This window comes from Nelumbo nucifera, chromosome 1 (genome assembly GCF_055504915.1).
Source record: "Nelumbo nucifera cultivar China Antique chromosome 1, China Antique-T2T, whole genome shotgun sequence".
Classification (NCBI taxonomy): domain Eukaryota; kingdom Viridiplantae; phylum Streptophyta; class Magnoliopsida; order Proteales; family Nelumbonaceae; genus Nelumbo; species Nelumbo nucifera.
Window position 1 is genome coordinate 149,169,557 of NC_142649.1, and position 12,268 is coordinate 149,181,824.

Consider the following 12,268-nt stretch of genomic DNA (forward strand, 5'->3'; position numbering starts at 1 on the left):
GTTCTGCTAATAAAACGAAATACGCAACCATCAAAAAGACTTTTCTAAAACCCAAATATCATTAACAATTCCTTGCAAAGCACCATCAATTCTCCTGGGTTTCCTCAAAATTTGATCCATCATGTTCTTCAAATCTGATAAAACTTCAATTCTTCTAGAACCGAAGGCCCGAACAACATTCAAGCCTCTATACAAAGCCAAGGCTTTAGAAGAGATAGGAGACTTGGGCAAAATCAACACAAGATGAAGCTGCCCTTACATTGCCAAAACAGTCAACTAAGAGGGTACCATAACCAGCAAAAAGATTCTTCACAAAAGCTTCGTCCACAAAGATTTTGTCAAAACATGTGGTAGTAGCTCTATAGGCGCACAGGACACAAGAGCTGAAGGTGAGTTAGTCTAGAGATAGGGGTGAGCATTTAGTTAAAAATCGAATCGAATTAATCAAAATTTTAAAATCCAAATTATAAAAATGAAAATTGAACCGAAACCAAATTAGAAGAAAACCGAAATAACCGAAACTGAAATTTTTGGTTTGGTTTTCGGTTATTTCGGTTAAAACCGAATTTCAAAAATATATACTATATTATATATTATATATATCATAACATATAATATATAAATATATATTATGAAATCAAATTTTATTATATTATACATGTTATATTAAATATTAAATATTAAATATTATATTACATTCTATATAGAAAAGTTCAGTTAATTCAGTTTTTTCAGTTAACCAAATTTCTAATTCTAAAAACCAAAATCGATATTTTCTGTTCGATTTTTCAATTGTAACCGAATAATGCTCACCCCTATTTGGAGGATCCCTCCCGAAGAGGGTTTTCCATCCTGTCCACCCTGCATAAAGAATTGAAGTAAATGAAAACCTCTATAGGATTAGGCATTAGCTGATTCCTATTCATAAATATTGTTTCTCTACTTCTAAATAGCCCAAAGCATCAAAGCTATCAAGTGGGGTGGGAAGAGGGGTGAGAACCAAATATTCTAGTTCCAAAGAGAAATCAAACAAGAGGTTCCAAAGCCATTTCCAGGTAATCAGAGGCCTAACTTGGGAGCCAAACCAGCAAGGCCGAGGAAAGTCACAGAAAAAACTAAGGCATGATCAACTAAGTCTTCTTCCTTGGAACATATAGGACAGATTGGAGAAGAAAATAGCTTTCTTTGCCAAAGGTTTAAGAAGATCAGATTTTTGCCCTGCACAACCTGCCAAAGTTCTTAGATCTAAGGGGAATGGGAATGTTCCAAATTATTTTCCACACCAAGGAAGCAACTTGAGATCATTGCTTTCGCTACAAAGTAAGCAGAACGAAAAGGAACCAGATCTATTATACTTTTAACTAATCTATCATGGCTTTGAGAATGTGGGATGTAGATGATCATACTTTCATCTGACTCTAGAGGTGTAAATTGGGTTGGGTTGTGCTTATCTCTTATGGGATGCTTCAGAGGTCAGGCCTGGCACGAGCCTAGGTGGGCCTTGGCCGCGCCATGCCATGTTGCAGGCCAGGGCTAGGCGGGCTCTAGGCCGTGCCATAAGCCTAGGCTGAATTGAGCTGGCCTTTTGAATTAAGTGTTGATAAAGTAGTAATTGCAACTTTAGAATTAAGTGTTGATAACATAGAAAGTAAATTTTATTTATATGAATAAAAAATTTTAAAGCATATGATCTAATAGTATTTCTAGATCTTTTTTTTTTAAATTGGAGGTTTACAGAATGTTATAAAACCTTTCAAGCTTAGTGTCTTCAACTAATAAAAAAATGGTTCATTAGCATGTACAATATATTTTACTAATTCTTGTTTCATTTTTTCTTGAGAATAAAATTCCTAATCAGTACCTTGTACTTTAGCTTGAGTGACAATTTGGTCTCCGAACTTTAAAATGCGACAATCCAATACCCGAACTTTCAAAATTGTGACAATCCAATACCCGGACTTTCAAAATGTGACAATCTAGTACTTGTTGTTAACCAGTCCGTTAATCAGCCATTAAATGACATTTGGAAAGTCAAAATGCCCTAAGAATGCCATCTAAATCTCTTTATCAACAACATTAACAATAAAATGAACAATCCCAAAATTTAGATTCTTCTAAACAATCATCAATGTTTTTGAATAGAAGAGGCTAGGATTTGGGACTGCTCAGTTTTTTGTCAACGTTTGGATGGTTGATAAAGAGAATTAGATGGCATTCAAAGGGCATTTTTAACTTTTCAAATGTCACTTAACGGCTGATTGACTTACTAGTTAACGACAAGTACTAGATTGCCACATTTTGAAAATTTGGGTACTGAATTGTCACATTTTAAAAGTTCGGGTACTGGATTGCTGCATTTTAAAGTTCGGGGACCAAATTGCCACTTGAGCCAAAGTACAGGGTACTGATTGGGAATTTTCCCTATTTAAAATTACCAAAAAAAAAACCACGCCCAATTTGTGTTTGTGATGATTGTTTACTTTCTTCTTCATTTTTTCTCATGAGTGGTCATATGTCTGCCCAAATGGCCAGTATCACGCTTACTACTATAACTAAAGTCGCTCATACATTTACGACAAATGACTCTTTCTCCCTTTCCCTCAACCTCTTCTATGCTAAATAATTTCTAGACCGGGCTAGTCAATTTATTGCCCTTCCTTTTCTTTCTCCTAGTAACAGTACTAGGGATGGGAACTCCAGCAACATCAGTAGCATCCATATCAATGCTAACACTATCATACCGTGATTGAACATCAACAAAGTTGAACATGTTAGGAAATTGGCTTTGAGAGGAGCCGGTCATTTTTTTTTAAAAAAAATTATAGTATTAAAACTCTAAAAAGTAACAATTAATTTAATTGCAACTTGCACAGTTTACCGGTTTGGAATCTTAACTTGATTTCAACTAGGGATGGCAATTTCTACCCTACCTGGTGAGTACCCACCCCCACCTTTTTTTTGCTTGAAGGATAGGTTTTGGGATTCTACAACCCGTATGAGTACGGGTAGGGTACACATTATTAGGCTAAACCTGATTCTCACCAACCCGCATATTGCTGGAAAGCATATAAACTTTATATATTAGGTGTTGAATTTAATAATATTTTGAATTTTACGTGAATGATAATTGATAGTTTATGTGTTTTTTACATGTCTTAATCAAATAATTGGAAATTTTGTTGTATATTTGTGTTATCTTATTTGTTTATTTCTTATATATGACAAAAAATAGAAAATTAGATGTGGGTTCTAAACCCAACCCGCCCTACTCTTGAATGTGGGGAGGGTTTTGCATTTTTATGTGCGCGAAGGGTTTGGATTCTCAAAATCCAACCCACTACGGGTTTTGGGGCAGGTACGGGTTGGGAGGTTTAGCAAGGTGAGTAGGGTCTAGAATTTACAAAACCCTCCCCAGACCCGCCCATTGCCACCCCTAATTTCAACTGTTAAAGCTTCTAAGCCTCCCAAATTGCTAAATTGAGATATTTGGACAAGCCTTCTTCATGTTGAAACTTGAATAAAGTTGAGAATTAGAGAGTAGAGAGAGTATGAGAATTTGTATAATGAAAATGGTGGAGGGTAGGGGTATTTATAAGAGTTGGAATCATTTACTTGGCCAAAATACTTTGAAAAACTAATCATTTTTAATTGTTAGGAGGGGTATTTTGGTCATTATAAAAGCTAATTATCATTTTACCTAAATGCCCCTCAAACTAGCTATTATATAGTTATTGGGGATAGAGGTGTAAATTGGGCCATGCCGCCCGCGGCCTGGCACGGCCTGACATGATTTTGAGGTGTCTCGGCTCGGCTTGACATGATGGTTCACGGATCATGCCGGGCTTGGGGTTTTAGGTCCGCAGGCCATGCACGGCCCGACCTAGCCTAAGGCTCAGCCCATGGACCAACTCAGCCTGTGGCACGGCACGGGCCTCCGCGACACGACCCCCCAAATATCCCAACGGAGGGAAGACCGGCCTGAGACGGCTCGCACTATCCGTGGGTCGCACTTGGGTCGTGCCGTGCGGGCCCAACATTTGTTACGACATGGTGCTAGTCGTAATTATAATAATAATAATAATAATAATAATAATAATAATAATAATAATAATAATAATAATAATAATAATAATAATAATAATAATAATAATAATAATAATAATAATAATAATAATAATAATAAATTATTATTATTATTATTATTCATTTCGTAATTATTAATATATTATTAATCTATTAATAATACTGATTATTATTAAAAAAATTTAATAGAAAATTTTAATTACTTAAAATTATTTGTTGAAATTACCTTTTTTTTAATTCGGATGGATAATTAATTATTAATTTTAATTTATTAAAGTTATTAGTTATTGAATAATTTTAATTACTCTTTGGTTAACGACCTTATTTTTGAATAATTGGTTTTTTATGTTCAATATTTTTTTTTTGCAAAATCCAAATAATTTTTCATTTGCAATGCTAACCCTTTTATTTTTCTCTTATTTAGTTTTCCGAAAGATAAGAAAATAAATTAATGATATTCATGTATTTTTATCAAATTATGTATTTATCAAGTTGTTGTCATTGATGATGACGATGATGATGAATCAACTTTTTGAAAGAGATGGGTACTAATAATAACTAATGACTTCTAATTAATTAATTCCATGTATTAATTACTAATAATAATAACTCACTGATAATATTTCTTATAACAATTACTGCTAATACTTAATTACTGATAATATTGCTCATTATTAATTCAAAATAATAATTAATTAATGATAATTAATAACGATTTTCATAATGTTAATAATTCAAAATTAATCATTTATATTTATACTAAATCATATTAATTATTTTGAAAATAAATATTTAATGTTAATTATTTATATTAGAATTATTATCAGAAATTATAATTCACACAGTTACATGAAATAATTAATTATATTATTATTATCAATAATTATAATTAATTATTACTAATAATAATGATTTCTGATAAAAATTAATTACTGATTATAATTACTTACTGATAATTAATTCCTTATTTATAATAATGATAATTATTACTTCGGAATGTTAATTAATTAATGATAATTAATAAGTATTTTAGTAATGTTAATTATTAATTGGGATATAATCATTTTATATTTATATTAATTAATTTATACATATACAATTAGTGTTTATTATTTACATTATTATTATTATTATTATTATAAGTAATTATAATTAATGCTATTATTATAATTAATACTATTATTATAAAAGCAATTATTATTTCATTAATTAACCAAAGAAATTAATTATAACAAATTATTTACTTAATATATACAAATTAAGTACATACATAATAAGAGTATATTATTACTTAATTTAGTTTGAAGTTTACAATCATTGTCAATACTCATTAATAGTTAGAATTATCGTTATTAATAAAGAAAATACTTTATTAATTGTAAACTTGATTTAACTTTTAAGTAAGCAACCTAATTTAACATTTAAAAAGAAATAACTCAAAATAGATTTATTAGATAAATAGTAAATACCAAATAAAGTGGGTTATTATTTACTAATAAAATCTCGTTTAATATCTTAAATCAAATTAAAAAAACTTACATTAGTAGTGAGTTTCAAATAAAATAGGTCAGAATGCAAGGGTCCAAGATCCATATTACTTTTTTTTTTAATTTAATTTTTGATAATTGATTAATAAACTCCAAACTAAATTATACGCGCATTTAGTTACGTGTCATTCACTAATCGTACTTTTACTATTTGGTATCATTTAGCCACGTGGGAAAAAGCACAAGCTGGTCATGGTCATCGTCTAACGTTGGAAAAGTAGATGACAACTAACCATGCGTTTACTTCTAACTACCTCAATACCTCGTGCAAGTTGCCACATTTAAGACTAACCCTTTTTCAAATTCCGGGTCACCATGCTCTTTGTCTCTTCCTGACGAATGTCGACTACAAATTCGGCTCTGCCCCGATGAAACTCCATCGTCGACACTCAAACCTCGTGGCTTAATCCAATTCCAAGCTGCTTCAGAACTGATAACTTCGACTTCAACAAGTAATGGCGCTTAAATCATTCATTGACGTTCATCCTGACTCGCATTTCCCAATCCAAAATCTTCCCTACGGCGTTTTCAAGCCCCACCATCGCGGAGAAGCTCGTCCCGGCGTCGCGATCGGTGACTTCGTGTTGGATCTTTCCGCCATCGCTAATGCTGGTCTCTTCGACGGACCGATCCTCAAGAACTCCGATTGCTTCCTTCAGGTTCGTCTAACTTTAGGGCCCGTTGATTCGAGGCAATAGAGGTCTGGAATCGAAATAGGAATGGGCCTTCCATTCTTGGTGGAATGACATTCCGGGAATGTAATCCCATTCTGATTCCTCGCCGCCTGTCTGAACCAAACAGACTATGGAATAGACTATTATGATTCCAATTGTAAGAGATTTTAATTCAGATTCCGACTGTAAACCAAACGGACCCTTAGTTTCCTTCGCTTATTCCGGTTGCAAGCTTTCTTATTTTTTTTTAATTTACATTTAGTGGAGTTATGCGGTGGTTAGCAGCACAGAATTAGTGATTCTCTTAAGTCTAACAATCATGCAGATTTTCTAGTTCGATAATGGTCTGGGTATACAAATGAAGTGTCTTCCTCCACTGTAGCTTTCTCTTTACTACTGTTCTCTGATACTACTGATCACTTCTTTTGCGTCTCTGTTCATAAAAAAAAAAAAAAAAAAAATTGTACTATGTACCGTTCTTTTTTTGGTCAAAATTTCGAATTTTTTCAGATGTGATTTAGAATATTAACGCGCATTATGCCATGCGACCAGCCTTCTCTAAACAAGTTCGTGGGGATGGGACGACCTGCGTGGAAGGAGGCTCGCGCGACAATCCAAAGGCTATTGTCCTGTACGTTTTATCTTTCTATTTGTTAAATAGAAATGCAAAGGCTATGGGTCTCCCCTTTATTTGCATCCAAAGCTCAAGTTATCCCCTCCCTCCACACACACACAGGCTATTGTCCTCTTTTTTCTCTGATTCAATGATTTGCACCCCAATTAGGAATTTCTCATTGTTTAAGACTATCTGTAAAGCTACAACTTTTACCTGATACCCAAATATTAAACTGAAATTTTGTCACGATCCACATGAAACTGACAATGGAACGTTGGAGTTTGTCACGGGCAACTAAAGGGAAATACCTGGATTGTTCAAAGATTCTTGTGTAGAAACTCATACTGTAACAGTTAATTTATTAGCAAGTATTCTCCAATGCAGCTGATGAGCCAACATTACGTGACAATGACAGTTTAAGGGAGAAAGCACTTTTTCCAATGGTTTGCTAACTCCAATCCTCTGAATCTACCATTTAATTTTGTAAGCTATTCATGTTTTGTTGTACTATGATGAACAGAACAAGGTGGAAATGCTTCTGCCTACTGTCATAGGAGATTATACAGACTTCTTTTGCTCCATGCATCATGCGAAGAATTGTGGAACCATTTTTCTTGGACCAAAGAATCCAATTCCACTGAACTGGTAATCTCTGCTTTTGAAGCTTATATGAGAAATATGAATGATTCGTTCTCTCAAATAATTAATGGGGATGATTTGCGTGGTGTGATTAGATCATATTGTGCAATTGTCATAAGGTTGCTTACTCAATCATCATCCGCCCCAAATTTTCCTTTTCTATTTTCCTTATTTTCTCCGTGGAACAGACAGGGGAGATGGGATGATGAATGGTCCATTGGCAGTGATGAATATACAAATGGTTGCTACACAAGGATGCAGAAGTATAGCTGAAAATAGGGGTGCAACTCGGGTTGGCCTAAGCATTTTACACTGCATTGGGCTCAGGTCTTCGGGCCAGGCCCATTCAAATTTTGTCAAAGCCTAACTAACCCAAGCCTGCCCAAGTTGCACCCCTAGCTGAAAAAGTTATACAAGTGCATTATAATTTAGCTGTTCAATCATTTATACCTAATGGTATTGGGGAGTGCTTGTTTCTTTTACAGTTTTATTTTGATTTCCTGATCACGAGTCATTTAATTATTTTGAAATGTATCATTTTCAAAAAAAAAAAAATGAAATGTATCATAATTGGAATGGTAAAGAAGTATGTAGTTTATGCAGTTAGTATTGATAAGACCGACCAAGGGTAGTAATTTTTTTTTACATAATGTTCTATAGCACCTTCAATTGTGACAAGTAGTTTCCTGGATACATCAGCATTCGCCAATGAAAACAATTGAACTTTTTAGCAAGAAATGCTGTAAAAGGTGGGTATAAGCATTTGATGTAGGGTGCATAAAGCTCTGTGCTTTATAGATCTGAATTGATTGTTTTACCTCCATATAGATCTGAATTTTGCAGCTATTCCATGTCTTGTTCACTACTCTTTTTTACCATTGAACTTCTATTCATCATATCTGAATCTAATTTTCCTATTAGTTGATAATCTTAGTCTATGCTTTTCAGGTTCCATCTCCCCATTGCATATCATGGACGTGCATCATCAATTGTTATCTCAGGAACTGATATTATCAGACCAAGGTATGAAAGTTTTCTTTAGATATTTCACTACTTAGGAGTTGGCCTTGAATTTCTAATCTTTCAAGCATCGGGTCACACTGAAAGACCGTTTACTAAATAAAACAAACTATAATAGCTTCCCAATCATATCAATTATCTGATTAGTTTAGGACCATTTTGATAATCGATAGAGTTAATATGCATGGTATAACTAAGAAATTCTCAGCTTCCTACTTTGCATAGCCATTTACTTTCAAGGTAGAGATTGAAATCCCAAGTTTTCTAACAAGTTAGGAACCTTTTTCGGACCTGGTTATCTGGTAGTTTCATACCGTTAATCATCCATCATATTAAAATATGTGGTTTGTTGAACTAATTTCTGTATATTTTAGTTGCTCATCTTAGAGTTTTTCATATCATATTATTCTTTATCTTTTGTCAGAGGTCAAGGTCATCCTATTGGCAATTCTCCACCATATTTTGGACCTTCACAGAAGCTGGATTTTGAGCTAGAAATGGTTAGATTTTATTTGGTGAAAGATATTCTTGCTTGATTTCTTTTTTATATGTGAATACAAATACATAGCTGTATAAAAGCAGCAGAACCTCAGTTAATTCCAGTTCTTTCATGGTTCAATTAAAGACTCATTTTATGCTGTCAATGCCACCATCTAGAAATTCAATTGATTAGAGAGGCATTTCCTACTTTTTTTTTTCTTTTTTTTTTAATTTTCATTCTTATCTTGGTTACAGGCTGTTGTTGTTGGTCCAGGAAACCAATTGGGAAAACCTGTGGATGTTAATGAGGCAGCAGATCATATCTTTGGTCTTGTACTGATGAATGACTGGAGTGGTAATTACGATTTTTGTTATTACAGATGGAAATTACTTGTTATGCTTAATTATGAATAATTTACTGGTTATTTGTTGGTTTTGGCAGCTAGGGATATCCAGGCATGGGAATACGTGCCACTTGGTCCTTTTCTAGGGAAGAGTTTTGGTGAGAATCTAATTTCAACTTTTTGTTTGAGTTCCATTACATTCTATAGAAAGCTAGGATATGTCAAGGCTAGGGCCTACGCTCTTGCATTACTTAGTTACTTTTGTGTTTTCTATCTTTGATTTTGAGGGCTGAAAACCTATCCATCTCGGATGCTTGTAGGTACAACAATATCTCCTTGGATTGTGACTCTAGATGCTCTGGAACCTTTTGCCTGTGATGCACCCAAACAAGTAATTCATCATTTAGTTATTTCAGTACCCAAAACCATTAAAATTATAGCCTTATATTCTTCCATTGGATTCCTTCTATTTAAGTAAACTGCTATAAATTGCAGGAACCCCATCCATTGCCATACTTGGCTGAAAAGAAATCCAAGAACTATGACATTTCTCTAGAGGTAGTGTATAGCTGCTTCTGTGTATTCTTATACTTGATTACTCATCCTTTCCCTCTGTCATTAATCAAGATTTTAGGCTTATTTTCTTGCAATTTTAGTAATCAGTATGATAGACCTTATTAGGTTCAGGCCCGTCTGGACTATCCAATGAAAATATTTTCACATTTCTAATATAATGCTCTAGCTTTTACCTTAATGAACTATGATGGTTATATTGCTTTGTGCTGACAGGTTTGGATAAAGCCTGCTGGACAGGAGCATTCATCAATTGTAACCAAGAGTAACTTCAAACACCTGTAAGGAGTTTGAGATTAAACATACTCTAGCTTTATCTGAACTTTAATTTTACATTGCTTTATTACATATGACTATATCAGTTGGATATGGACCAACCACCCATTTGATTAGAAATCATTAGTGATGCATTTAGGTTGGTATAGGTGTACTCTATGCTGATGTTGGCCATATAAGCTCCTTATACTCGGTATTTTTATCTGTCATCACCTTACTGTCCATATAGGAAAGAGATATCTAATGGGCCTTGCTCAACCATCCATATAAGTTTATTTATTCTTAAAGTACTGAAAGAAAATTATACTGTTGAACTGCATTCTTTCATATATTCTGCTAATTGGTCAATCATATTCCTACAAGAAGTACAACATCTAATTTCATAGTTCATGTATTATTTTGATTTAAACTGTGCTAGAGTCATATCAAGCACAACATCTCTAACTCTTCTATCTCGTGAATTAGATATTGGACAGTGACTCAACAACTTGCACATCACACAATCAATGGTTGCAACCTCAGGCCTGGGGATATTCTTGGAACAGGAACCATAAGTGGACCTGTATGGATTTACATTTATTATGTAAAATGGAATATTAGGGAGCATAGTAGATGTAGTTCAATTCTGTATAATTGTATCTTATCATACTTCTTTACCCTGTGGAACGTTTTCCTTATGCTGTTTGATTGTTCTATGCAACCATTTAATTTTCTTACAGGCACCGGAATCCCTCGGATGTCTGCTAGAGTTAACATGGAATGGGCAAAAGGCACTTTCTCTAAATGGTTTAACTCGCAAGTTTTTAGAAGATGGTGATGAAGTCATTCTTACCGGCTATTGCAAGGTTCTTCGTAACATTTATCTTTTTCTGTTTTTCTTGGAGTTTGATGTGATTATATTCTTCATGAATCATGGAAACATGCACAATGAATTAGCTTCCTCTCAGCATTGTATGCATTCTTGACCATTTAAGTTGTGAGACTTCCAACCACAGCCTCATCTGCCAAATCCTTCTCCATCATTTCTTTTTGTGCATAGAAAAGTAAACTCTAAATTTGAATTTACCCCCCCCCCCCCTTTCCATGGCCTTTTTTGCAGCTTGAATTCTGATTTAGCAGTAGTGCATGTTTAACTGGCAGACAATGTAGCTATTTTGGGTTATCAATTGAAAGAACTCCTCTCTTCTTTTCTTCTTCTGTCTCTTTCTCTGTTAACATCTGGAGTGTTTAATCTAGCAAAACCACCCTTATTCCATGAACTGGTGATCCACACATCCCCATACTTATGCAACACATTTATGGAATCTTCATATCTCTAGTATCTTATATGGTTAAATGGAATATAAATATCTTAAAGTAATGCATTAACATTTTTTTCTTTCTTGATGTGTAACTCTTGGAAATTGAATCAAATGCAGGGGAATGGCTACAACGTAGGATTTGGGACCTGCTCGGGCAAAATTGTTCCGACTTCTCTTTGAGCAAATTTCTATTGCTGTTTTATTCTGGAAATGCAAATTTGTCCTGCAAGCATTTTAGATTGTGAGTTAAATATGTGGGTTGAAACCATCACAAGCAGGAAGCTACTATTTGTAAAAGGCTTGCCTATTGTTGTTGTTTGCAGTTAGATCTCCTGTGGTTTCCTGTTCTTCATTTTGATTCCTCCACCATTAGTACTTCTACTCTCATACATACTTCTGCCAGGAATATGATAATGGATTTCCAGGAAACTTTTAATTTTCCTTTTGCTGGAGTGCGCCTTTCCCCTTTCGGCCTTCTCCCAAGTAAAAAACATACATGTACTGAAATTGGCTAAGGCTGCATTTGTTTTCGGTGTAAACTTGATCGATGTAGAACTCAATCGATGGAGTTCAATGCCATGAGTTTAATATTTTAGTGAACCGTTGGAACCTTTTCAAATGTGATGCTTACCACTACCATATCAGTTAGATGACCATCAGCATGCAGGCCACAAAAGCTTATTCCCATTCAAACTTCCAAACGCCAATAGAAATG

At 34.1% G+C, this 12,268-nt stretch overlaps 1 protein-coding gene across 1 annotated transcript; it reads left to right on the top strand.

The window, feature by feature from the left end:
* The first annotated feature begins 5,904 nt into the window (after positions 1-5,904).
* Positions 5,905-11,994, top strand: LOC104606537 (fumarylacetoacetase). Its single transcript, XM_010271797.3, has 14 exons — positions 5,905-6,289; positions 6,857-6,935; positions 7,305-7,363; positions 7,441-7,565; positions 8,508-8,582; positions 9,004-9,079; positions 9,315-9,414; positions 9,502-9,561; positions 9,724-9,794; positions 9,899-9,961; positions 10,193-10,257; positions 10,718-10,814; positions 10,972-11,097; positions 11,671-11,994. The coding sequence occupies exons 1-14, from the start codon at positions 6,086-6,088 to the stop codon at positions 11,731-11,733; spliced, it is 1,263 nt and encodes a 420-aa protein (XP_010270099.1). The 5' UTR covers positions 5,905-6,085; the 3' UTR covers positions 11,734-11,994.
* The last annotated feature ends 274 nt before the right edge of the window (positions 11,995-12,268 follow it).